This window comes from Bubalus kerabau, chromosome 12 (genome assembly GCF_029407905.1).
Source record: "Bubalus kerabau isolate K-KA32 ecotype Philippines breed swamp buffalo chromosome 12, PCC_UOA_SB_1v2, whole genome shotgun sequence".
Classification (NCBI taxonomy): domain Eukaryota; kingdom Metazoa; phylum Chordata; class Mammalia; order Artiodactyla; family Bovidae; genus Bubalus; species Bubalus kerabau.
This window is the reverse complement of record NC_073635.1, coordinates 3,334,228-3,360,844: the sequence shown is the minus strand read 5'-3', so window position 1 is coordinate 3,360,844 and position 26,617 is coordinate 3,334,228. Positions and strand designations below refer to the sequence as shown.

Sequence of the window (26,617 nt, the reverse complement as noted above, 5' to 3'; positions counted from 1 at the left end):
GGAGGACAATGGCCGTGCTGGCTGGATGGGGACCAACTGGCAGTCCCGGCTCTCGCTGGCACGTCAGAAGTTCAACTGCACAACTCTCCATTCCAAATGAACAGAACCTAAAAGTCAGGTAATCTGCTGCTGGAAATGCGTATCAATATTTTTTACTGATTTAACCACCAGATCCTCAGTTTGCAACGCAGATGAGCCAGTCTGCAAATGCACGCTTTGGCCATAGGAAGATTAAAAAAAAAGTTAATAGAACAGTTTTCATTTTAACTCTGTGTTACCCAACTGAAAGAATAATATCTATAGATTACTGACATATATTAGGAGTTGGAGACTTTTTCTCAAAAAACCAGTAGCAAATACGAGACAAACGGTCTGTGTCCCAATTACTCAGTTCTGCACTTGTACCACAGAGGCAGTCATAGACAATATGTAAAGATATGAGTGTGGCTATCTTCCAGCAAATATTATTTACAAAAATAAGTGCAGGCTGACTTGGCTCAAGAGCTGTAGCTTGATCTACATTTTTACTTTCCATGTAAATAACAATATGCTCAACTGAACACAAAAGGAAACAGATGTCTTTCAACCAGCTAACTATGTATCAATTTTTTGGCAAATCTTTTAAGTGTCTTTCTGGGTATTTGCTATGTGCACACAGTGTGCTAGGTCCTATAAAAAGAAGAATGCATAAGGCCATGCTCCTGAAAAATGCACAACCTATTAGAAGCATAAGACTAAAGCAAATAAAATGAGCATAACCAAATATTCAATACATAATTAATATGGCAAGACTATATTAGTTTATAAAAAAGAGACTGTCTACAATCAAGGGCAAATTTTCAGAGAAGACTTTTCGGAGAATGCAATAATTGTTAAATCACATTTTGTAAGATTCAGTCAGTTAAGAATTAGGAAAAAAGTACTGATGGCAGAGAGAACATCTGACATAAACTCAGAGAAGTAGTCATGACTAGGCCAGAGGTGGAGTGGATGGTATAACCAGTTCAACACAGAGGAGGAGAGTCACTGAAAAGTTCAAGGTTACAGTCTCTTATCTGTAAGCTCTGCAGTCAGCTATTTCAGAACTGAAGTCTTGCAGACTGCGCAAAGGTCAAAAGGTGTACACGTTGTAAAATCACAACAAATCCGGAGGAACTTAGAACTGCATCCTCTAATTAAAAATCATATTATTTCTGCAGCACGAATATTCACATTGGATGGAGCTGCCTATCAATTCAAGTCAGGTTTGGCATCAAATCAGTTTGGACACAAAAGTTTTTGATTTTCAGAGCACGATACATTTTTGAGTTGTAAAAGGGGTTGTAGATATATTTACTGTTCAAATGACCTAAACAATTCTGTGTTGGTTGAAATTTTCTCTGATTGGCTGCCCTGCACAAATCATACACACACACACACACACACACACACACACATATAATAGTTGAAAAAAAGGTGAAATTTATATCATCCCTGATATGTGTGTATACATATATATAAATAGTGTAAAGTGATAGATTGGATAAAGTAACAGTCGGGTTCAAAAGTCTATACCCTCTGGATCTAAAGCAAATGAAGGTTTATGGAGGCCTCTGTTTCTCAGGGTAAATGCTAAAAAAAGAGATTTATGTAACGTTTAAAGAGAATGCATTAGACTACAGAAATGAGATAAGTTTCTTAAAAGAGAGATTTGTGATCATGACTGAAAACAAGACAATATTCAACATCTATCCCTGAAATTAAGGATAACAACTTTCCATCAAATACAAATAATAATTCCACTCAGAACTGGCAATCTGACATGGAAGGGCTCATGGTGACAATGACGCACTGTTTGTATTCATAGCTACTGATTAGGGAGACAGTTATCTAAGGAGTACTCAAGATTATACACAAGGATGATGCCATTGTGATCGAGTCCTCAACTACATACAATAAACATAGCTGATGTTATTAGAGTTATAGCATCTTCGCACTGTAATAAGATCAAAATTATTGACTGAGTGACTGAACTGAACTGAGCTGAATATTATATAATTCTCAGAAGAAGGGCAATGCGAGTGATTTTTAAATATTGGATGAGCCATAAACCAATTAGTGTGAAGATGTACCATAATGATGTTTAACAAAGAAGCACACATTTAAAGTTAAAAAAAAAAAAAAAAAAAGAATCAAGGTTTCAAGGTTCATGGTGCTAGAGAAGTTTGCGAGCCTCCTCTCCTAATTTCTCTTTTCCGGGCCTTTTTCAAGGAGACAAAATGGCACGTAAGCACTGCACAGCCACACAGAGAAGACATCCGTGAGGCACACAAAAGCCACTCTCTGAGTGAGTTTCCACAATTGAAGCTGTGCTTTCCAGTGAGACACTCCTGCACACAAATGAAAACCTGCATTGTACTGGTGAGACTCTAGGAAAAGTCTCCCACCAGACAACCCTTGATTCTACTACATGGGGTCTCAGTCTCAATACACTCAGGGAAAAAAAAAGGTCACACAGTAGAGCTGGGGGTGGGGTGTCTCAGGGCACCCAGTAAAGCACACTAAGGTGTCTGTGCCCTTTCAAAAACACAGCACAGTGAGTTCCTGGGTCCCTAACCTCCAACCTGGGTCAAGCAGTGAAAATCCTGGTGACATTTTTGCTCCCTTCAGAGCTACTAAGCTATGGGCTCAGAACTATCCAGACCACTGAAAAATCCCTCCTCCAAATCTTTGAACAAGCAGAAGAATCAAAGAAGCATCAGGGAAGCACTCCTAATTTGGCAGTCCTCTCAGAACTTCCGAGGACAAAGGGAAGCACCTCTCAAAGGTTTTCAGAGAGGACAATTCTCCACATAGGTATAGTCCAGTGCCTGTCACCAATTACTAAGGTTGTTTTGGTCCCATTTTTCTCTATAATGGTTAAGTCGTCACCAGTAAAGGAATAACAAAAAATACAACCTTTGGGTTATTAACCTTATATCATACTAAATGAAGTAAGTCAGACAGAGAGAGACAAATACTATATGATATTACTTATATGTGAAATCTAAAGAAATAATACAGATCTCCTTATTTACAAAACAGAAACAGACTCACAGACATAGAAAACAAACATCATTACCAAAGAGGACAGGAGGAGGGGAGGGATAAATTAGGAGCATGGAATTAACAGATACACACCACTATATATAACATAAACAACAAGAATTTACTGTATAGCACAAGGAACTATATTCAATATCCTGTAATAACCTATGTGCGCATGCTGAGTCACTTCAGTCACGTCTGACTCTTTGTGACCCTATCTACTATAGCCCACCAGGCTACTCTGCCCATGGGATTCTCCAGCCAAATACTGGAGAGGGTTGCCATTTTCTCCTCCAGGGAATCTTCCCGACCCCAGGATCGAATCTGCATCTCTTAAAGGGTAATAACCTATAATGGAAAATAATCTAAAGCTGTAAACTTGAAATAATACAGTACTGTAAATCAACTATAGGCCAATTTAAAAATTTTTAAGAAATAAAAATAGAAATATGAACTCTGGTCAGAAAACATGAGTGCTGGCTTGCTAAATCTGTGACTATGTACAAAAGGAATTAATTGACTCTGATAAAAATAGTCTCCCAAGATCCTTGCAACTATTACATGCAGTAATGAACATATTCAGAGCCTGGAAAACAATATGTGATCTACAAAATGGTCGTGGGTAGTAGTAATAATAACAGTAATATTGGGTGTTATAGCTTTTATTACTAGTATCATTAGTATTATTTTATAAAATCTGAAGGTAAGAAAAAAAGCAATGCCAATTTATTATATTCTTCTAAGTAGAGAAATAAATTACTGTCTCTTATGCATCAATAGCCAAAAGATGCTACAAAACTGAAAGCACTAGAAAAGAGATAAAACTAGGCTATATGCAATTATGGAAAATAATCTAAGTTTTATATATATGTAGAGGAAAGGGTAAATGTCAGTCCTTTGTAAAAGCAAGTACACACATTAACTGCATCTCTGTTGAGAGTGGCAGAGACATTCCCAAGCAGTATTTCTGTAATATGCACTTCCTCTAAAATGGAGGCCTAATTGCTTAGTTACTCCAAATTGCAAAATAGAAAACAAAGGAGCAGTTTTGGCCATGTGGGTAAACAACAGATTTCTAAAAGCTAATTATCTCTTTATTTAATAGACTGAAGTTGTACCAAATGAGACATTTAAGTCTAATAAATAATAAACAAATTGCAACCTAAAGACTAAAATGTAGAAGCTGCTCATATAGTTTTTATTGCTCCATTAAATAAGCTCTTATTTACTTCCTCCACAAAACATAATTATATAACACTGGGTCCATTTCAAGACCATTCTGATGCACAGTTTAAAAATTAAGTGAATCAACTTACATACTTGGGAAATCTTAAAGCATAATACTTGAATTCTATTATCAAACACCCTATTCTTTTCCATGATTAAGAAATCGAAGTGCAGTTTTGAAAAAGTCATACATAATCACATAAATTCACTATTCGTCTCACTAGAAATGATCACATATAATGATAGCTATGCACTTTAAATTTTAGTGCCTATACTTACAAATTTTTACATTAGATATTTAAAACTTTCAGTATCTTGCAAATTAAAATAACTCAAATTTAAACATCAACTTAGAAAATGTATTCAAAATTCAACCAATTAAACAAAGACATCTTGAAAATGCAGTTGTTTGTTTGTTTTATGTAATATCAAACCATTCAAAAAAAAATAACCACAAACTGCACATGTGAATATTTAAGAGACCTCCAGGCTCATCATTTCCAAACAGAACGAAAATGAGACAAACGGCATTTTAATCCCATCACATGATAACACCAGACGTGGTGCTGCTTAGTCTTGCTGCTCTAAAGGGTTTTTAATGCTGCATTTTTCTTCTCAGTAAAACTTAGCACACTATTCAGTGTTTTTATTTTCATTCTACTAACAAAAATAACATTCTGAAATGATAGTGATAATAAATAGTAGACTTGAAAATAGTTGTCTGCTCTCTTGCCAAGGGCAAGTAATGATTTACGATGGATAAGAAAGAGCAGGAATTAAAATTACTCCACTACCTCAGGTGGTGATGCAAGAATTCGTACCTCTGTGAAAATACAGTTCTTATTTGCATGATGAAAATACTACAGTCATAAAAATAGGTGGCAGGAAGCTCCCTGTGTGTTTAGGGCAGGGCTGGGTTGAAGATTTTTCTCCCCTCTATCATTCAGGGCTATGTGTTCTACACACAAAAACAAGACAAAACAAACTGTTCCTGATCCAGAGAGGTGACAAACACAACTGTAAATTAAACAATGTGCCCTTATATTTTCTTCAGATAAAAGGAAAGTCAGGCTGATAACTTCTACAAAGATTACAGTAATAGTATGTTCTATATGAAAATAAGAACACCCGGAAAGAAATACATGAAATTTTAGCTGATCTTCCCAGTAAGATGTTTAAAAAGTTCACAATATTAGCATATATAGGATAGTAAATCACATGAGCCTATTTATCCTAACAGTTTATAAGGAGTTTTGTAACCAATACTTTAAATTAGTAAGTCTGCTATCTTAATATTCTCCTGAGTTCTGAGGACCAAAATTCATCAAGTGCACTCACAAACACAGCCAGTCTCCATTTCTATTTCATTATCTTGTCTTACTTTACTTCACATAACTTTTTATAATCTGAAATTATCTTATATATGTGGTTATGTATAAGATAATTACAAATATAAGATAAGATAATGACCCTCGTATTAGAATTTTAAACTTCATTACAACAGAAATCTTATTTATCACTGCAATTCTAGCACACTAAGGGGGGGGAGGGAAACTGGCTGAATAAAAGAAACAAAAGTGGCATAGCTATTACTTTTTTCTATACCAATAAAATAATAATGGAAGACCTCAGCACTTATATTTTTCATAATATAATATCCAATGACAAACAGCATGTTCTACATCTAATATGGAAAGAATAAGGTTACTTCATATTTGTACTGTTTTTAAATATGAAGAAAGGTATCAACAAATCAGTAATAATATATTTGATACTTATATGACTTACTTGGTTATAACAGCTACAATAATATTGAGACTGAATACCTTGTTTTTCTATGCTAATAATCATGGTATGTTTAAAGGAAAATTAAAGACCATTCAGAATAATCATTATTTACTGGGATTTCAGAAGAGGTCTTTTACTTTAGTGAGAAAATGATATGTTTATGTACCATAAAATTTGGAATATAGCCCTAGATTCTAGATCCTTTAAAATTCTATAGTCTATAAGAAAAAACTTGAGTTCCCAAATTTTCAAATGTTTTCAAAAGAACTACATCACAGCTTTCTGTTGTAACAAAAGTTGTATCATCATTTATCAAAAGGCTTTGATTAAACCTTTTAAAAGTCACACATAATACATAATATTTTTAAGATGTATTCAAGTATTTATTTAATAGTTTATATAAGTCAATGTCAGCCAGAATATCCTTTAAAGAATACTCTCCTGGAAAATGACAGAATGTATGGTATAAATGGGCCTCAGCATCTAAAGGTTTTGGAAATTCCTATCAAGTGAGATGGAGAAGGAAATGGCAACCCACTCCAGCGTTCTTGCCTGGAGAATCCCAGGGATGGGGGAGCCTGGTGGGCTGCCGTCTATGGGGTCTCACTGAGTCGGACACGACTGAAGTGACTTAGCAGCAGCAGCAGCAGCAGCAGCATAAGTGAGAGCCTTACATTTATTTGAGACTCATCCATGATGATACTTTTCAGACCATGTTGGGGTAAGAATAGTATGAAAAATGTTCTATAAAATAATCCAGTAGGTCATAATTAGCAAAGGATGCAACAGAAAACTTTAATTTATTTTAAAATAAAAATATTCAATTTATTTTAATAATTAAGAATAGAAAAGTAACAACCTTAACACAATATAAACAAACTATTGGCCATAAATGATGGTTAAAAATAGAACAGTTTTGACAGAACTCAGAAACAGATTCCAGCATATTAAAAATTACATGTCAAATATATAATAACTAAGAAAGAATTACAAATAAATGGAGAAAATAGTATTACAAATAACTTAAACTAAAAAAAAAAATTGAAGTAGAATAAGAAATTATCAAAGGAATGATTTTCTAAACTTAGCTATGATAGGAAAAAAATCACAAAAGCAAAGATTACAATAAAATATTACATAAAAAGGAAGCAATTTATATATGGAATCTAGAAAGATGGTACTGATGAACCTATCTGCAAGGCACATGGAGACAAAGACAGAGACTTATGGGCACAGAGGGGAAAAGAGAGGGTTGGAAGAACTGAGAGAGTAGCACTGAAACATATGCATTACCGTATCTAAAATTATTAGGTTGGTGCAAAAGTAATTTTGGTTTTGCATTGTTGAGCTTTGCCATTTGATACAGTAATACATGGTTATGTTATTAAAAAAAAAGTAATAAAAAATTTAAATGTAAATATTGATACATAATGAACACATAAATCTATGAGAAAAATAAGACAACACCACTCACAAAGGAAGAAATACAAATGTACTGTAGACATTTGGAAAGAATTCTCGTTTCAGTAGTATTCACAGAAATGCAAGTTAAGATAATAAAATACAACTTTTTAATCTATTAGGTTAACAATAACCTTACAAAATGAGAAATATCAAACCAAGGCACATTCATAAACTAAATATTAAAAGTTGGTGAAAGTAGAAAAATATTTCTGGAAATCAGTTTGGTAGCATGCACCAAGAATCTTAAAACTATTTAACCTTTTTTCTTTCATATTCTAATAATTACAAACACTTTTCAATTACTTATGCATTAGGTATACATAAATAACTATCACACAGAAAAGTTGAAAATAAATATTGCTCTATGACCTCATACTAACAAATATAAAATTAACTGCAAGTTAAATTAGACATGATACTTCCAATGGATGCAATAACATAGATATTAAAAATTACAAATTAAAAATCACAATTTACATAAAATGAAACATTCTGGGAATTCGGGAAGTAATGTGAGACACTAAACTGTCTGTTGGCTAGAATCATGTAACTATTGTTAAAAGATAGAAGCTTTTAAAATTGAAAGAAAAACGGGTCAAGATATTAACAGTGATTCTTTGGATTATGGTCTTTTGATTCAAATACTTTTTAGGTATCTTCTATAACATGAAATTACTATTTTCAAATTGGAAAATAAAATAAACTTAGGGCTTCTCAGGTGGCTCAAAAAGTAAAGAATCCACCTGCAATTCAGGAGACCCAGGTTCGATCCCTGGGTCAGGAAGATCTCCTGGAGATGGGAATGGCCACCCATTTGTCTTCTACAACATGAAAATATTATTTTCAAATTGAAAAATAAAATAAACATAGTTATCTTTAAAAATGGAAGCTTCCGTCAGAAGAAAAAGAAATTTAAATGAAAATATTATTAAGATTACATTGGATACGAAGGTTCATTAAAATTTTTGCTTCCTGTCAGGTTTCAACTTTCCAGGTTGATTGCTAAGAGGCTTTGTATGACAGACCCTTAGGTAAAATCCCCACACAATACACAGTTAACTGCCATCAAGCAACCCATTCAGATGACTTGTTAACCAAAACTCAATGAACTAATAATGTACAAACACCTGAATGTCTGGTAAACTAGACAGTAATATATTATTTTAAAAGGTTTCCAGAAGCATCTTTTAAAAATCAATGCTAAATTGTCCTGATCTACATTATGTTAATACTTTAAGATATTTCTGAGAACACTTTATGAATTTCAAGTGTACTCTTATAAACAAGAAATTGTGCTTGGACGATTTTTTAACCCCTGGGAAAAACTTGTGCAATACATTATGGTACTCAGCTTGCTTTATTAAAGATAAAATACATCTGTAAAAATGGAAGTGAAGAAGGAAAAAAAGGCATCTTGGTTTTTACCCCCAGGGAAACTTCGGGTGAATTTGCAGCCCTAAGTTGTAAACTATGGTAATTTAGCAGTGAGGATGATAGATTTTAATTAGTCTTCCAGTCCTTTGTGGCTTGGAGGTGGAAGAGCCAGGATTTTGAGGGCGTAAAAATATAACTATATTTTACCTCTTTTGCTTCTAAGTTAATGATACCTTTTAAATTTAGAAAATACACATATATGTTTCTGCAAAACAATAATTTTTGTACTTTTTCTTTTCAATTTTTTCTAAAAACTTTTTATTAAAAAAAATTTCAAAATAGAGAATTTCAAAATTTCAAAGTAGAGAAAATGGTATCGTGAACATAGCCTACCCTCCAAGTACCCATCACTCAACTTTACTAAGTATTATTTGTAGTCAATCTTGTGTCATCCATACACATGCCTATTCCAGTCATGCAAGGCTATTTTGACTGAAATCTAAGACATTACATCTCTTCATCTTTAAAACTTCACCATGAGTCTCTAAAAGACACTTTAAAACATATTCACAACAATGTTGTAATAATGTCTACAAGAAAAAACTAAAGCATTCAAATTTTTCAGACTACGTTTTTCTACATTTGTTTGGACTGCAGTATACATGAGTTCCATTTATAACAGCTGGTTGATACGTCTCTTAATCATTAAGTGTCCCCTCCATCATTTTCTCCCCCTTCTTTAAGAGTATTTTGTTAAAGAAAATAGGTTACCTGTCCTGTAGACTTTCTCACAGTTTCCTATAGTTGTTAATTTATTCACTTAAATAAATTACTGCAGACTAGTTATTTAAGTAGTAGCCAAAGAAATGCTCATATAATGGAACTACAGCAAAACCACCCATGACCAATGTCAGAATGAAAACACTACTTGTTATTGATCTGAAGTGGGGAAAGCCCATAAAAGAAAGAATTGCTCTACTGTTTAACTACAGAAATAAGTGAACACGTCTTCCTTTTTCACAGAAGGATATTAAACTGCCGACTAATCTTGGTACACAATATAAATAGCAAATATGATAGTACTCACCAGTCTTCATCTCTAATAAGCGCTTTTTCTTTTGTTGGCGTTCAAATCTTTCCTTCTCTGCCAATTCTTTGGCTATCCTGGCACGTTTTTCTTTTTCCTCTTCTTCTCTCTTTTTGACATTCTCCTTCATTGCTTGCTGTTATAAACAAATTTTGGAAAATGATCCATTTTAACCACAATGATTAAACAAAGAAAATGTAAAATTATTCACCTGTAAAACTGTAGTTAAATATCTTTTAGGTAATGGTTACTTCTTTAATTAGTAACACAGTCTTTTAAAAGATTAGCACATGAACCCTTGTTAAATGTATTATGTATCTAAAAATACAACTGTTACGTTTAAAGCACCTGCATCTTAGTGAAATCAACTAAGAGAAGGAAGACAGAAACTAAAAATAAAAAAGGACTTAATTTACAAATCAAAACTGTTTTCCTATATGTACTTCCAAAAGAGTGCTTAGCAAATGTATTACTCTCCCATACCTCCTTTAGTAAGTAAACCGCTGAGTACAAGAAAAATAACTGATGAAAAAATGATAAAGAGCAGAAATATCGTAATGATTACCTTATATGACAATCTATGTTTAACAATTTCTTTCATACAGACAGAAGTATCAGAAGGATGACTACAGAAATACATGGCATTTCCAAGTCTGGGCCTCTGACTGTTCATCAAATCCAATAATGACAAGTGAAACATAAGATCTCAATAGATATGAGATCAGTTATTTCTGTACTTTTTATAAGCTTTATGCAAATCAAGAAATGCCATTCCTGTGGCATTTGTAGGAATCAGCAGGTAAACTTGAATTTCTCAAAGTGCCAACAAACAGCATGTCATCATATTACAATCTCCTGTGGAGACTCAGGCTTCCCAGTACTGATGAAGTCAAAGAGGTTATCTAATTGTTAATTTATCACTAATAGAATTAAGTAGAAAAGTGTATAATTAAACAAGTATGTGCCATGTTATTTTGGTGAGGCTTTAATCTTCTTGACTATAATATTTTTTTTTTTAAACCCAAGAGATGGGGCAAGTCCTTCATTAGAAATCAAATAATAAAGTTTGGTATTACTGATCAAAACAATTAAAAGGAAAACTGCAAGGGAAAAAAGGAGAAACAAAAAGAATAGAATAGAGGGAGTATTAACTCATCCATGCAAAGAACATTTACTGAGAGACTGAGTTGTAAATGCATACATGTGAGCATGCTCAGTCTCTCAGTTGTGTCCAGCTCTTTCCAAGCCCCTAGACGGTAGCCCTCTAGGCTCCTCTGTCTCTGGGATTTTCTAGGCAAGAATACTGGAATGGGTTGCCCAGCCCTCCTCCAGGGGATCTTCCTGACCCAGGGATTGAATCTGAGTCTCCTGCTTCTGCAGCACTGCACGCAGATTCTTGACCACTGTGTTACCTGGGAAGCCCTAACAGTAAGTGGTACTGTATTAAAGACTTGAGATATATATTAATAGATCTAAAACAAGTTTACATTCTGTGTGATAGGCTGGGTCCCGAGGCAAAGACAGATTATAAACAATTAAAATCTCTAACAAGTATAGTACTACAAAAAAAAGGAGGGATGTGATAGAATTCCTGGAGAGTTATTTTATCTTAGTTGGTCAGATAAGGCTTCCCACTTGGTCTTAGTGAAGTGACATGAAGTTGCTCAGTCGTGTCCGACTCTTTGCGACCCCATGGACTATAGCCGACCGGGCTCCTCTGTCCATGGGATTTTCCAGGCAAGAATACTGAAGTGGGCTGCCATTTCCTTCTCCAGGGGAACTTCCCGACCCAGGGATCAAACCTGGGTCTCCTGCATTGTAGACAGACGCTTTACCATCTGAGCTACAAAAAGTCAAGGAGCTATCTAGGTAATGATCTGCTGCTGCTGCTGCTGCTAAGTCACTTCAGTTGTGTCCGACTCTGTGCAACCCCAGAGACGGCAGCCCACCAGGCTCCGCCATCCCTGGGATTCTCCAGGCAAGAACACTGGAGTGGGTTGCCATTTCCTTTTCCAGTGCATGAAAGTGTAAAGTGAAAGTGAAGTTGCTCAGTCGTGTCCAACTCTTAGCGACCCCATGGACTGCAGCCTACCAGGCTCCTCCATCCGTGGGATTTTCCAGGTAAGAGTACTGGAGTGGGGTGCCATTGCCTTCTCCAGGTAATAATCTAGGGAGAGCCAAATGCAAAGGCTTTTGGTGGGCTGGCAAGAGAAGAGGCCAGTACGGTGGTGTTAAATGAGGTTAGGAGGTATGCAGGGACCGGATCATTTAGGATATTCAAGAACAAGATGAGGAGTTACAGTTTCCTTCAAGGGAACTAGGAAACAACAAAAGATTTTCAAGTAAGAGAGTAAAACTAAGATGCAAGGCTAATGAAGCATTTTTGTTCCAAACTACCTTTTCAAAGATATGAACAGTCTTAGAAAATAGAGGCAGTGTTTCCCTCTTAAGCAAGTGGATTTGTTTCCTGTCCAGAATGATAAACTGGGGCAATGGTCAAATAGTCTTAATTCTGAAAGAAGACTGGGTTTTCTATATTCAGGATTTCCCTCCAGCAATACAAAGCCCTGTGAGTGTAGGTATTAAACCCAGCCCTTTTCAGATTGCCTTGTGGGAATTCTGAGCTCAGAAATCCACAAATCTGTTTACTTTGGCTACTATTTTTGCTATAATAAGCTATTCTTCATTTCTGACCCATGGTCTTTTGGCTTCTACCAACATTGATGAAATTATGGAAATCAAGAAACTTTGGTAAATTCTCAGAAACTTCACAGATCATGACATATATTAACATTAACTGCTATTGGTAAGCTATGAAATTCCAGCTCCAAAAATACACATTTTAATATGCAATTAATTGTTTCCTCAAAATGGAATCTGCATCCTCTATTCTGGCTCAGAATAATTCTGTTCTAGTTCACTACAATGAAAGCACTAAGAGGCAGACGCAATACCTGAAAGCTGCTTACAGTTTATGTTTTCTCTGCTATATGCCTTCATATTGATGTAGCATACATTAAGCACCAGGTATAGGACGACAGCTGCTATAAAAACCAACGTAGGCTAGGAAAGGAGAAGGCAACCCCAAAGTAGAAAATAAGTGTGCTCTTAAAGGCAAGTGTGTATGCCTCTGTGTGTGTGTGTGCACCCATGTAAGTATATGGAAGATGGGAAAGGAAACCTGAACAGTGGTAGAGAAAAGGACAGGCAAATACATGGGGATCAAACTTGTTTCTTGTTTGAGGGAGGAGTAAGAGGAACAGGTAATAGGTAAAAATATCATGTAGCTTTTCTTTGAAACTTATTAAAGTATACAATTTCCAGATGTGAATTTTCTACTTTAATGACTACATGCATTTCAATGAGAACATCAAATGGGTAACCTATTACTAGATATAATTGTCACGCCTTTTTAGTACTCTTTGGGTAATAAAAAGTCAAAATTACGACTCAGGATCTATAGAAATAATGTTTAGCTTGAGAAATAAGGTCTGAAGGGGTCCTTAATGCTATATTGTTCTATGGAAAATGCACTATCGATTTCCATTTAAAAGACTATTTCATTTAAAAATATCTTATTCTGACATTAGAAGAATTATAGCTGGAAAAATACCAACAGACAGCACAGAAAGAGGTATTTAGTCTGAAAATACTATCTCAGTTCAAGTGGTAATTTGGTGTTTTTTTTTTTATGCTAAATTTTGAGAAGTAAAAGTAGCCTAAAACAGAAAAGTTGGTCCTAAAACCACATTATTCTAGATGTAATTGCCTATTAGTTTCTTCAGTTCCAAAATTTGAAGCCAGAAAGGAAGTTGAGGGTGAGTCATATATGAAGATAAGAGCTTCTCAGGTGTTACAGAGGTAAAGAATCCGCCTGCCAATGCAGGAGACACAAGAAAGGTGGGTTTGATCCCTGGGTTGGGAAGATCCCTAGAGTAGGAAATATCAACCCACTCCAATGTTCTTAACTGAAAAATCCCATGGACAGAGGAGCCTGGCAGGCTACATGGGGTCACAGAGTTGGACATGACTGAGGGACTGAGCACACACATGCACATACATGAAGATAGTTAGCTATCAATTTCTTTACATCATCCTATGCTTTACCTGGTTTACTACATAGTCAGTTGGCAAATAAAGTGCACTGCCCCCAACTGTCACCTATGTAATACCAAAAGAAATCCTGCGTGCTTGCAGAACTTGCAGACACAACCTGGTGCGTGCTTTTGTCTGAAAGATCCATGGGCTTACCAATCTAGAGCAACAACAGAGGGCTTTCAACCTTCAGACACATCTGGACTACTCATGGCGAAGGCATAACCAATAATCCACCTCCGTTTCTAAGGCTCATGTGCTTTTAATAATAACAAAAGACTCTAAAGTATCTATAAAAATACAGTAATAAAAATATACAGGTATACTAATGAATGTATGTATACATACATGTATGTTAACAAACAGATCCACTGGAGGAGGGCATGGCAACACACTCTAGTATTCTCGCCTAGAGAATCCCATGGACAAAGGAGCCTGGCGGGCTACAGCCCATGGGGTCACAAAGAGCTGGACGCGACTGAAGAACTATACATACACATGTGCATGTACGCACACGTATGGGTGCATGTGTGTGTACTCTGGAAGGAAATAAAATACACCAGTTCACAATTGTTTTACTATAATATATGCTTTCTACATAACTAAATGCAATAACAAGAACTTTGTCACAACTAGTTTAAATATACATTACAGCATTATACAACATATTTTCTCTCAGAGAAACCAAAATAACCTAAAGCCAGTAAAATTAAACAGATGTGTAGGAACGTAAAATTTAGAAGTCTGGCACTGTAATCCTCTATAAGATGTGCCTACTAAAATCATTTTTTTTTTTTTTTTTAGTTTTTTTGATATTTGCCGTATCCTTTATTGTAAACTACTATGATTTGTTTTCTTCACTCAACATTATATTTCTAAGATTCATCCATATGTTTATGTATAAATTGTGCTTTCTTGTCACTGTTTATAAAACTAAATTGGGTTTTATTGTTTACTCTTCTGTCAGTGGGATTTGGGTTGTTTCCAATTCTTGACCTATGATGAATCATGCAGTTACAGACATTCTTGTACATTTCCCTGTGTATATATGTAAGAGCTTTCTTTTTTTTTTTTTTTTTTTTGTAAATGGCAGGTCTCATTGATTCTTAGATTTGTTTAGAAACTGCTGACAGATACTCTTTAAGTGAAAGAGCACACTCCTTCATTATAGAACATAACATTTTAGAACATAAGGACTGAGATTAATGTTTGTCTCAATTCTAAAAAACACATAAATATAAAGGTTTTAGGTTCCATTGTGGGTGAAGATAAAATAGTTTGAAATTCACTGCTTTCTAGGATAGGAGCACAACTGATGAACAAAAGAAGAGGTTCATCTTCCGTTTTTCTACTAAATGAGGTCAAAATGCTTTCAAAGTGACTGAGTATACTCCCACCATCAATACATAATCATAGCTGTTTAACATACTCACTAATACTGTTATCAGTCTTTTATCTATACAGCAGGTATATAATAGTATTACATCATGTTTTTAACCTGTATATCTATGGTTACTAATTCAAGCATTTTCTCACCCGTTTACAAAACATTTGCATTTCCTATTCTAATGAAATGCCTCTTCATATCTCTTATCCACTGTTTCATTATATTATCATTTTCTTAATGATTTACAGCTTTTTAAATATTCTGGATACCATTTTTTGTTAACTTTATGCTTTTTAAAGCATAAATATCCAGCATGTAATTTCCTGGCTTTTACATATCATTGTGCATTATTTATGTTGCCTTTTTGTAAAGAGAAGTTCTCAAATTTACATAGTAGCCAAAAACCTCTTTTCCTTCATTGTTCATACCTTTAATACATTATTTAAGAAATCCTTCTGTACATGAAAGACAACAATATTCTTCCATGTTTTCTCCTCAAATTCTTAAATGATGTTGTTCATATTTCAGCACCTATGTTATTTAACTGGGATCAACATTTGTGAATACATTTGTGAGTAAAATGAGGTATGATTCCTCATACCTCATTTTATTTAATTTTTTCACATGAAAAATGAGTTGACCCATAATGATTTCACAAATAGCCTATCCTTTCCATCATTGACTTAACAAAGCCACTCATCTGGATTTTAAGTGTTGATGTTTTGGAGCTGTTTCAGTCCATTTGATCATTGTATCCATGTCTGCACCAATACCATGCATGTGTGCGTGGTAAGTTGCTTCAGTTTGTCCAACTTTTTGCGACCTTGAGGACTGTAGCCTGCCAGGCTCCCCAAGCATGGGATTCTCCAGGCATAAATACTAGAGTGGGTTTCCACGCGCTCCTCCATGGGATCCTGCTGACACAGAATCAAACCCACGTCTCTTACGTCTCCTACAAAGGCAGGCGGGTTCTTTACCAGTAGGGCCACTCATTCTGTTTTAATTATTATAGTGTATTAAGGTGAGCCATCTTCACCAAATAATGGAAATTTAACTCTTAGCTAATACAGTACAGTATTCAAGAATAAAAAATATAAAAACTGGAAAAGAAGAAGCTAATTACATCTTATGTTATCTATGAATAATTCAAAAAGGAACCAACAGGAAAATTATTAATAAGAGACTTTATCAATGGAATATATAGAATGAACTACATTTTATACACTAGTTATAAAATATTGGAAATTGTACTTTTTCAGAAAAAATCATTTATAATGAAATAATAAATGATAACAAAGAGAAGATACAGACAAAAGATTTTTTTTTCTTCTTTAGAAATGACTTCACTATTCTCAGGCCTTTGCTTTGTCATCTATAGTTAAAAACAGACTTATTAAAGTTGTTGAAAATGCCTATTACGATTCTGAACAGAACTACTGATTCTGTAGTTAATATAGAATTTATATCTTTATATTAGTATTTAATCTTTCCACGTATGAACATGATATGGTTCTCCATTCAGTTTTGTCTTTTAAGAAAGTGAAGGTGAAAGTCACTCAGTCATGTCTGATTCTTTGTGACCCCATGGACTATACAGTCCATGGAATTCTCCAGGCCAGAATACTGGAGTGGGTAGCCTTTCCCTTCTCCACAGGAACTTCTCAACCAGGAATCAAACCCAGGTCTCCCGCATTGCAGGCAGTTTCTTTACCATCTGAGCTACAAGGGAAGCCCAAGAATATTGGAGTGGGTAGCCTATCCCTTCCCCAGCAGATCTTCCCAGTACAGGAATCAAACCGCGGTCCCCTGCATTGCAGGCAGATACTTTACCAACAGAGCTACTGTCTTTTTAAAGTCTACTGAAAAAAACTTAGTATTTACACCATTCAGGTCTTGGGCATCTTTTGTTATCTGTATCTTCTCTCTGTTGCCATTTATTATTCCATTGTAAGTGATGTCTTTCTAAAAAATATAATTTCTAATATTTTGTAACTAATGTATAAAATGTAGTTCATTCCATATATTTCATTTATAAAGTCTCTTATTTTTAACAATTTTCCTGTAGGTTCCATTTTGAACTATTTATAGATAACATAAGAAGTAATTAGCTTCTTCTTTTCCAGTTTTTATATTTTTCTTTCTTGAGTACGTACTGTATTAGCTAAGAGTTAAAATTTCCATTCTTAGGTGACAGAAATTCACATTGCAGGACAGAAGTTTCAACTAGATTATTTCCTTTGTTTTAAAAACTAAAAAAGGGCTGGATTTTATTAAGTGTTTTCTCGATATATTGAAACTATTAATGTAGTGATGTAAATAGTCTAACAAAACACACACTTCCATTTCTGAGATAAACTCAACTTGGACATGGAGAATGTATCCTTTTGAACATTTGGTCATAATTTTTTTTACACTCTATTAGTTTAGAATAATTATTTAAAAATTGAGAAACCTCATCTATAAAACTTTTTAGGCCAAGTATTTAATTTTTTGGCAGATTTGAAAAGTCATTAAATTAAAATTATTTTGGAGAAAACTCTTGAGAGTCCCTTGCACTGCAAGGAGATCCAACCAGTCCATCCTAAAGGAGACCAGTCCTGGGTATTCATTGGAAGGACTGATGTTGAAGCTGAAACTCCAATACTTTGGCCACCTGGTGTGAAGAGCTGACTCATTGGAAAAGACCCCAATGCTGGGAAAGATTGAGGGCAGGAGGAGAAGGGGACAAGAGAGGATGAGATGGTTGGATGGCATCATTAACTCAATGGACATAGGATTGGGTGGACTCTGGGAGTTGGTGATGGACAGGGAGGGCTGGCGTGCTGCGCGGTTCATGGGGTCGCAAAGAGTCGGACACAACTGAGTGACTGAACTGAACTGATAAGACCTATTCAAGCTTTCTGTTTCCTTTAAAGTCAGTTTCAATTCGAAATCTTTTTCCTTAGGAACTTATCTATCTCATCAATCTTTCCAATTCTGGCCTGCAAATTTCTTATACTATGCTTTCTCTTTTTAGTATCTTTTACATCTAGAGTTATATTCCTTCTTATATTCTCAATACTCTTTTTTTTTTTTTTTTCTTTAATCAATCTCTTCAGAAGTTTAACTTGTCTTTCCAAAATAACCACATTTTGGTTTTAAAAATTCTCTAAAGTCACTTTTCTCCCTTCATTTCCTTCTGTTTTTTTTCCTGGACTGTATAACTGTTTATAAATTTCTCAAGTCAGATGCTTAGTTTAGTAACTTTGCTTTTCTGGTATTTTATTTTTTTTTAATTTACTCATTTTTTAATTGAAGGATAATTGCTTTACAGGATAATGTTGTTTTCTGTCAAACTTCAACATGAATCAGCCATAAGTATACATATATCCCCTTTCTTCTGAACCTCCCTCTCATCTCCCTCCCCACCCCTCCCCTCTAGGTTGATACAGAGCCCATGTTTGAGTTTCCCGAGACATAAAGCAAATTCCCATTGGCTATCTATTTTACATATGGTAATGTAAGTTTTGCTGAGGCTGAAACTCCAATACTTCGGCCACCTCATGTGACGAGGTGACTCACTGGAAAAGACCCTGATGCTGGGAGGGATTGGGGGCAGGAGGTAAAGGGGACGACACAGGATGAGATGGCTGGATGGCATCACTGACTCGATGCACATGAGTTTAGGTGAACTCCGGGAGTTGGTGATGGACAGGGAGGCCTGGCGTGCTGCAATTCATGGGGTTGCAAAGAGTCGGACACGACTGAATGACTGAAGTGAACTGAACTGGATGTAAGTTTCCATGTTACTCTCTCCATTTAATACAAAGACTAGCATATACATTTCTTTATATCACTATTTCTGTGCCCCACAAATTCTGATTTATTTTAAATACTGTTCTGGTCTATTTTTTTCTATGATTTCTTCCTTGATACATGAGCTACCTAGAATGTTTTTAGATTTTTTTCTAAGTGGTTTTAAAACATCACCCTTTTAAATTTTATTTCACATTTCATATTATTGTGGTCAATGAATAAAGCTGAAATTTAGAAATTTATTAAAATTTATTTCAAATCTATTGGATAAGGAAATGGCAACCCACTCCAGTATTCTTGCTGGAGAATTCCATGGACAGAGGAGCCTGGTTGGCTGCAGTCTATAGGGTCAGAGACAGTCAGATCCAACTAAAACAACTCAGCACACACACATTTCAGATCTCTAGTATATGATAAACTTGATAAAAGATCCACCTGTGATTGAGGAGAATATGTGTTCTTTAATTGCTGGGTGGGGTTTCATATACATGTATAACTGAATTGTTTAAAGCTCCCATGTCTTTAGTAATATGTTTATGCTCGACTCATCTGTAAGTCTATGGGGTTGCACAGAGTCAGACACGACTGAAGCAACTTAGAACCAGCAGCAGCATCTGTAAGTTAGAGAATTTTGTTGTTGTCCAACATAATGCTATCTCTGTCAACTTATTCCTATAGTTTATCATATTTTACATGTCTGCCTTGGTATGTTATAATGCACATTCAAGTTTTTGAACTGTATCATTCTGGTGAATTAAGCTTTTTATCATCACGAAGTAATATTCCCTTAAGTCTATTTTATGTTTTTCATATCTTACACTATTCCTTCTATTTGTCCTCCTTTATCTATGCTCCTTTTAGACATTTTTGTGTGCTTGTTTTACTTCATATATCTTTCTTAATCCATTTCTCCTCTTCCAGATTGGAACTTACACTATTTTTTACTGGCTATACTTGTAATTTTATCACACAAATTAACAAAGTTTGAAGTTAATTGATATTTTGACCTCCCTTCTTCCTCTTTGAACAATACAGAGAATATAAATATCTGAACTCCAAACAACATCTCTTTCAATTTACTTTACAATTTGTCCAGTAGTTAAGCTCTATCCCATTCTCTGCAAAAGGAATTACACATTGTTTTATTGTATACTTTATTGCTACACATTTAGTTTCATAGTAGGTATGCCCTTTGTCTCTCAATTTTTTCTTAAAAAGAAAACTGCTTCTTGAAATGTCTCCTTCTGAGCAGGGGTGAGCAAACTACAATTCTTGGATTAGTTACATATTTTTATGAATACAGTCTTATTGGAACATAGTCACACGCATTCATTTATCTACTGCCCATGGCTGTTTTTGCAAGCTATAGCAGAGCTGAGTAGTTGCAACAGAGACTCTATGACCTGCATGTATTTACAATCTGATCATCAAAAAGTCTGCCAAACTCTGCTCTAGAAAGTCTTCTAACAAAGGGGTATTCACAGGAAACACTTTTATTATTAGTTAATTTGTAATTGGTTTAGTTTTGTCCTTGTTCTATAAAGAGCTTATGCTGAATATCCCATTTTAAAAGAATTTTTTAACACTTGAAAATATGTCAGTTGTCTATTTGTTCCCATTTTTGCTAACAGAAAGTTATTTGCATTTAATTGTTGATGCACACCGATCATGTGTTTTCTTTCTGTCTACATTTAAGATCTTGTATTTTACTATTCTAAAGTTTCACTACAATATTTTCTTCAAGTGAATTCCATTTTATTCATCTGGCTTGGCATAGGTTGTGCTTCCTATTCTGCAGGTATTTAATCTGGAAAACTCACAGCCATCATTTTGAATGTTGTCTTTCATTCATTCCTTTGAGTATCTATTTGAGACATTTCATTGTAAAGGATGAAGGCCTTCTACACACTGTCTTCCATGTTTCTTAACTGTCTTATACACTTCTAATCTTAGTCTCTCCTTGGATTGCATTCTGGACAATTTCCTTAGAACTAGTGTCTAATTCAGCATTTCCTTCTTCATCAGAGTATAGTTTGCTGTTTTGGTGTTGTAGTTCAGTCACTCAGTTGTGTCGGACTCTGCAACCCCACGAACTTCAGCCCACCAGGCTTCTCTGACCTTCACTATTTCTTGGACATTGCTCAAACTCATGTCCACTGAGTCGGTGATGCCATCCAATCATCTCATCCTCTGTTGACTCCTTCTCCTCTTGCCCTCAATCTTTCCCAGCACCAGGGTCTTTTCCATTGAGCCAGCTCTTGGTATCAGGTGGCCAAACTATTGGAGCGTCAGCTTCAGCATCAGTTCTTCCAATGAATTTTCAGGGTTGATTGCTAATGAATATTCAGGTTGACTTCCAATGAATATTCAGATGGACAGTGACTGTAGTCATCATCCACAGTGATTTTGGAGGCCAAGAAAAGAACGTTTGCCACAGTTTTCATTGTTCCCCCATCTATTTGCCATGAAGTGATGGGACCGGATGCCTTGATCTTGGTTTTGTGAACGTTCAGTTTTCAGCCAGCGTTTTCACTCTCCTATTTCACCTTCATCTAGAGGCTCTTCAGTTCCTCTTTACTTTCTGCCATAAGGCTTGTGTCATCTGCATATCTGAGGTTATTGATATTTCTCCCTGCAACCTTGATTTCAGCCTGTGCTTCATCCAGCCCAGCATTTCTCATGATGTACTCTGCATATAAGTTAAATAAGCAGGGTGACAATATACAGCCTTGACGTACTCCTTTCCCAATTTGGAACACCATGTCTGGTTCTAACTGTTGTTTCTTGAGAATTTGGCATACAGATTTCTCAGGAGGCAGCTAAGGAGGTCTGGTATTCCCATCTCTTGAAGAATTTTTCAGTTTGTGGTGATCCACACAGTCAAAGGCTATAGCGTAGTCAGTGAAGCAGAAGCAGATGTTTTTCTGGAACTCTCTTGCTTTTTCTATGATCCACCTGATGTTTGCAATTTGTGGTTTCTCTGCCTTTTCTAAATCCAGCTTGTATATGTTGAACTTCTCATCTCATGTACTACTGAAGCCTAAGTTGAAGGATTTTGAGCATAAACTTGATAGTATGTGAAATGTGTGTCTGCTGTTTAATGCATGTTTAATTTCAACCATCATACTTAGATTTTCTTAAATTATATTTGGTTCTTTTGAAAACCAACTTGGTCATCTTCGGTAATCTTCAGTTTCTCTCTTTAATTTCATCTGCTATTTCCTTTAACACTTCAAAAATTATAATTCAATATGTACAGTCTCAGGGTTCTTACAGGATCATTTTAACATACAACCCCTTGTTTCTCTGTGTGTTTGTTGATTGTGATTAAGTGTTCTTATTTGATTAAATTTAATTTGTGAGAATCTTAAGGATGTAAATTATAACTGCCGCCTGCACAGACCTTTTAATTTGCTTCTATAAATAATCAGGTATCATTTGTAACCTGTACAAGTTTAATTTCCTTTTGTCCTGGTCTTTGTGTATATTTCTTATTTGGTGTACTTACCCTGCATTTAGCCCTAGTCTTAATCTTGGCTTTCCCCTTTGTGTATCTATGCTCAATGTATTAAGATTCAGCACTGCTCTTTTCTCCTTAATTCTTTTTACTCTCAGAGACCTCCCTTACTTTCACACGATACAGCCATGGTTTAGAATGCTTTGTTGAACTGTGGTGAGATGAACCTTTAAGAATCCCTATGACCATACTGTGAAAAGCAAAGTCCTTAAAAATGAGTTCTCACAGAAGGATGACCAACACATAGATCTTTACTTCTTAAATACTTTAGAATAATGTTGTAGTTCTTACACACTCCCTTGGGTACTTTATACATTATGTTTTACAATCTAAAGGTAAACAACTTAACACTGCATACCCATATAAAATGAGCCCCAGGTAGGTGCTCAGAAGAGTTTGTTGAATGGAATCAATCTCATTTCACTGCTTTCAGAAACTATTTTTAAAAATATAAGCTTATTACTGTATAAAGGAACATTTCATGCAAAGATGGGCTCGATAAAGGACAAAAATGGTATGGACCTAACAGAAGCAGAAGATATTAAGAAGAGATGGCAAGAACACACAGAAGAACTGTACAAAAAAGATCTTCACAACCCAGATAATCATGATGGTGTGATGACTCACCTAGAGCCAGACATCCTGGAATGTGAAGTCAAGTGGGCCTTAGAAAGCATCACTACGATATTTGACAAAACTAATACAATATTGTAAAATTTAAAAATAAAATTAAATTAAAAAAAAAAAAAAAAGCATCACTACGAACAAAGCTAGTGGAGGTGATGGAATTCCAGTTGAGCTATCCCAAATACTGAAAGATGATGCTGTGAAAGTGCTGTGCTCAATATGCCAGCAAATTTGGAAAACTCAGCAGTGGCCACAGGACTGGAAAAGGTCAGTTTTCATTCCAATCCCAAAGAAAGGCAATGCCAAAGAACGCTCAAACTACCGCACAATTGCACTCATCTCACACGCTAGTAAAGTAATGCTCAAAATTCTCCAAGCCAGGCTTCAGCAATATGTGAACCGTGAACTTACTGATGTTCAAGCTGGTTTTCGAAAAGGCAGAGGAACCAGAGATCAAATTGCCAACATCTGCTGGATCATGGAAAAAGCAAGAGAGTTCCAGAAAAACATCTATTTCTGCTTTATTGACTATGCCAAAGCCTTTGACTGTGTGGATCGCAATCAACTGTGGAAAATTCTGAAAGAGATGGGAATACCAGACCACCTGATCTGCCTCTTGAGAAACCTATATGCAGGTCAGGAAGCAACAGTTAGAACTGGGCATGGAACAACAGACTGGTTCCAAATAGGAAAAGGAGTACGTCAAGGCTGTATATTGTCACCCTGTTTATTTAACTTATATGCAGAGTCCATCATGAGAAATGCTGGACTGGAAGAAACACAAGCTAGAATAAAGATTGCCGGGAGAAATATCAATAACCTCAGATATGCAGATGACACCACCCTTATGGCAGAATGTGAAGAGGAACTAAAAAGCCTCTTGATGAAAGTGAAAGTGGAGAGTGAAAAAGTTGGCTTAAAGCTCAACATTCAGAAAACGAAGATCATGGCATCTGGTCCCATCACTTCATGGGAAATAGATGGGGAAACAGTGCAAACAGTGTCAGACTTTATTTTTCTGGGCTCCAAAATCACTGCAGATGGTGACTGCAGCCATGAAATTAAAAGATGCTTACTCCTTGGAAGAAAAGTTATGACCAACCTAGATAGCATATTCAAAAGCAGAGACATTACTTTGCCAACAAAGGTTCGTCTAGTCAAGGCTATGGTTTTTCCAGTGGTCATGTATGGATGTGAGAGTTGGACTTTGAAGAAGGCTGAGCGCCGAAGAATTGATGCTTTTGAACTGTGGTGTTGGAGAAGACTCTTGAGAGTCCCTTGGACTGCAAGGAGATGCAACCAGTCCATTCTGAAGGAGATCAGCCCTGCGATTTCTTTGGAGGGAATGATGCTGAAGCTGAAACTCCAGTACTTCGGCCACCTCATGCGAAGAGCTGATTCACTGGAAAAGACACTGATGCTGGGAGGGATTGGGGGCAGGAGGAGAAGGGGACAAGAGAGGATGAGATGGCTGGATGGCATCACCGACTCGATGGACGTGAGTCTCAGTGAACTCCGGGAGTTGGTGATGGACAGGGAGGCCTGGCGTGCTGCGATTCATGGAGTCGCAAAGAGTCAGAGACGACTGAGTGACTTATCTGATAGAGAGCATACTGGTTAGAAGGAAGAAATCTTAAGTCATACTGTCTTTGTTTTAAACTCCACCTGGCACTAAATAGCTGTGTGACTTGTATCTCAGTTTCCTCTTCAGTAAAATGGGCAAAATAATACTTACTTTATCAGGATATTGTAAGAATTACATAAATTAATACATGAAAATGGCTCACAGAAGTGCCTGACACACAGTAGCCCTTATATAAAGGTCAGTGCCTATTCCTACTATTATTAGTAATATTATATTACTACAAACTTATAAAATTATTTTTATTATTACTCTATCATTAACCAAATACCTCAAATACACAATTATTTATCCAGCAACAAATCAAGGAAGAGCCATTTTCCAGCTTACGTCGTTTATATGTTTCTATCAAAAAATGGGCTAATGCCCGTTTTCACAGACCTTATGAGAATTATAAATTCCTTCCATCCAGAGATGTTGGAATATGATTGGACATGGAGTTGATAGGAAGCACCATTAAAGCATGCATACAACACAGCTGGATTACTTGGCAGGGAAAATAAAGAGTTGAATTAAACATGGAAGTTAGATATATTCCTGACTTCAAGTCTAGCTATTTAGCACTAAAGATTTAATTCTTGTATATATGAATTGCACTTACACATATATTTTATGGGGATACTGTAACAATTAAATGAATTAATACATTTAAATGGCTTACAGAAGTGCCCAGCATACACACACACAGACACTCACATTGTTTTTAAAAATCTAATATACTTTACGAGACTTTTTTTTTCTTCCTGGAAGAGTTTAGTTTTCTGTGCTTTCCCAAAAAATTCCTCACTTGAAATTTGGTATTTTTGATAAATTAACTTAAAACATTGCCCAATGATACAATTAATAATTGCTTTATTTTCCCCTCAAAGTAAAATTTTTTTTAATTTATTTTTAGTTGGAGAGTAATTGCTTTACAATATTATGTTGGTTTCTACCTTACATCAACATAATCAGCCATAGGTATACAAATGTGCCGTCTGTTTTGAACTTCCCTCCCACCTCTCACCTCAGTCCACCCCTCTAGGTTGGCACAGAGCTCCGGTTTGAGTTTCCTGTATAAATTTTTAAAAATCAATGTGCCTATCACCCTCTCCTCAAAAAGCCTAAGAAATAGTGTATATTCCTAATAGGCCTTTACTTGACAAACATATGTCTTACTTATAAGATCAAATTGTACTAAAATATAAAATTTTGAGTACATAAGTAGACTTGCACAGATCCTGACTTTCTGATTTTATTTCTCTATTTGATTGTTGCCTATTTAAATAGTTTAATCTGCCCACCTCAACACTGTTCAACACAAGATAATTTCTTGTATATTTTTATAACAGAAAATTCATGGCAATTTTATTAAATAAAAAAAGTTATAAATATCTCCTTGTCCAGAGTTATATGCTTGTCAACATTAATGGATATTTAAGCTATGTAAGCCAGGAATTTCTTAGTACAGTTTTTACTAAACTCAAAAATCTTTTCTTCTTGCCTAAGTGGTCAATTTTGTCTCAAGTCCTTGAAATGAGATAAGACAAAATGAATTTAAATCTGCAT

General features: G+C 35.4%; 1 protein-coding gene across 12 annotated transcripts in view; it reads right to left on the bottom strand.

The window, feature by feature from the left end:
• Window positions 1-26,617, bottom strand: part of DIAPH3 (diaphanous related formin 3) — a 571,991-nt gene that overhangs the window by 172,417 nt on the left and 372,957 nt on the right. For 11 of the 12 annotated variants that reach the window (XM_055541934.1, XM_055541925.1, XM_055541924.1 and 8 more), the window contains one exon: window positions 10,007-10,142. In XM_055541934.1, the coding sequence (XP_055397909.1) occupies window positions 10,007-10,142 (136 nt within the window). Of the gene's footprint in view, window positions 1-6,923; window positions 8,367-10,006; window positions 10,143-26,617 lie in introns of those variants that run through there. The other variant, XM_055541935.1, reaches the window with a different exon arrangement.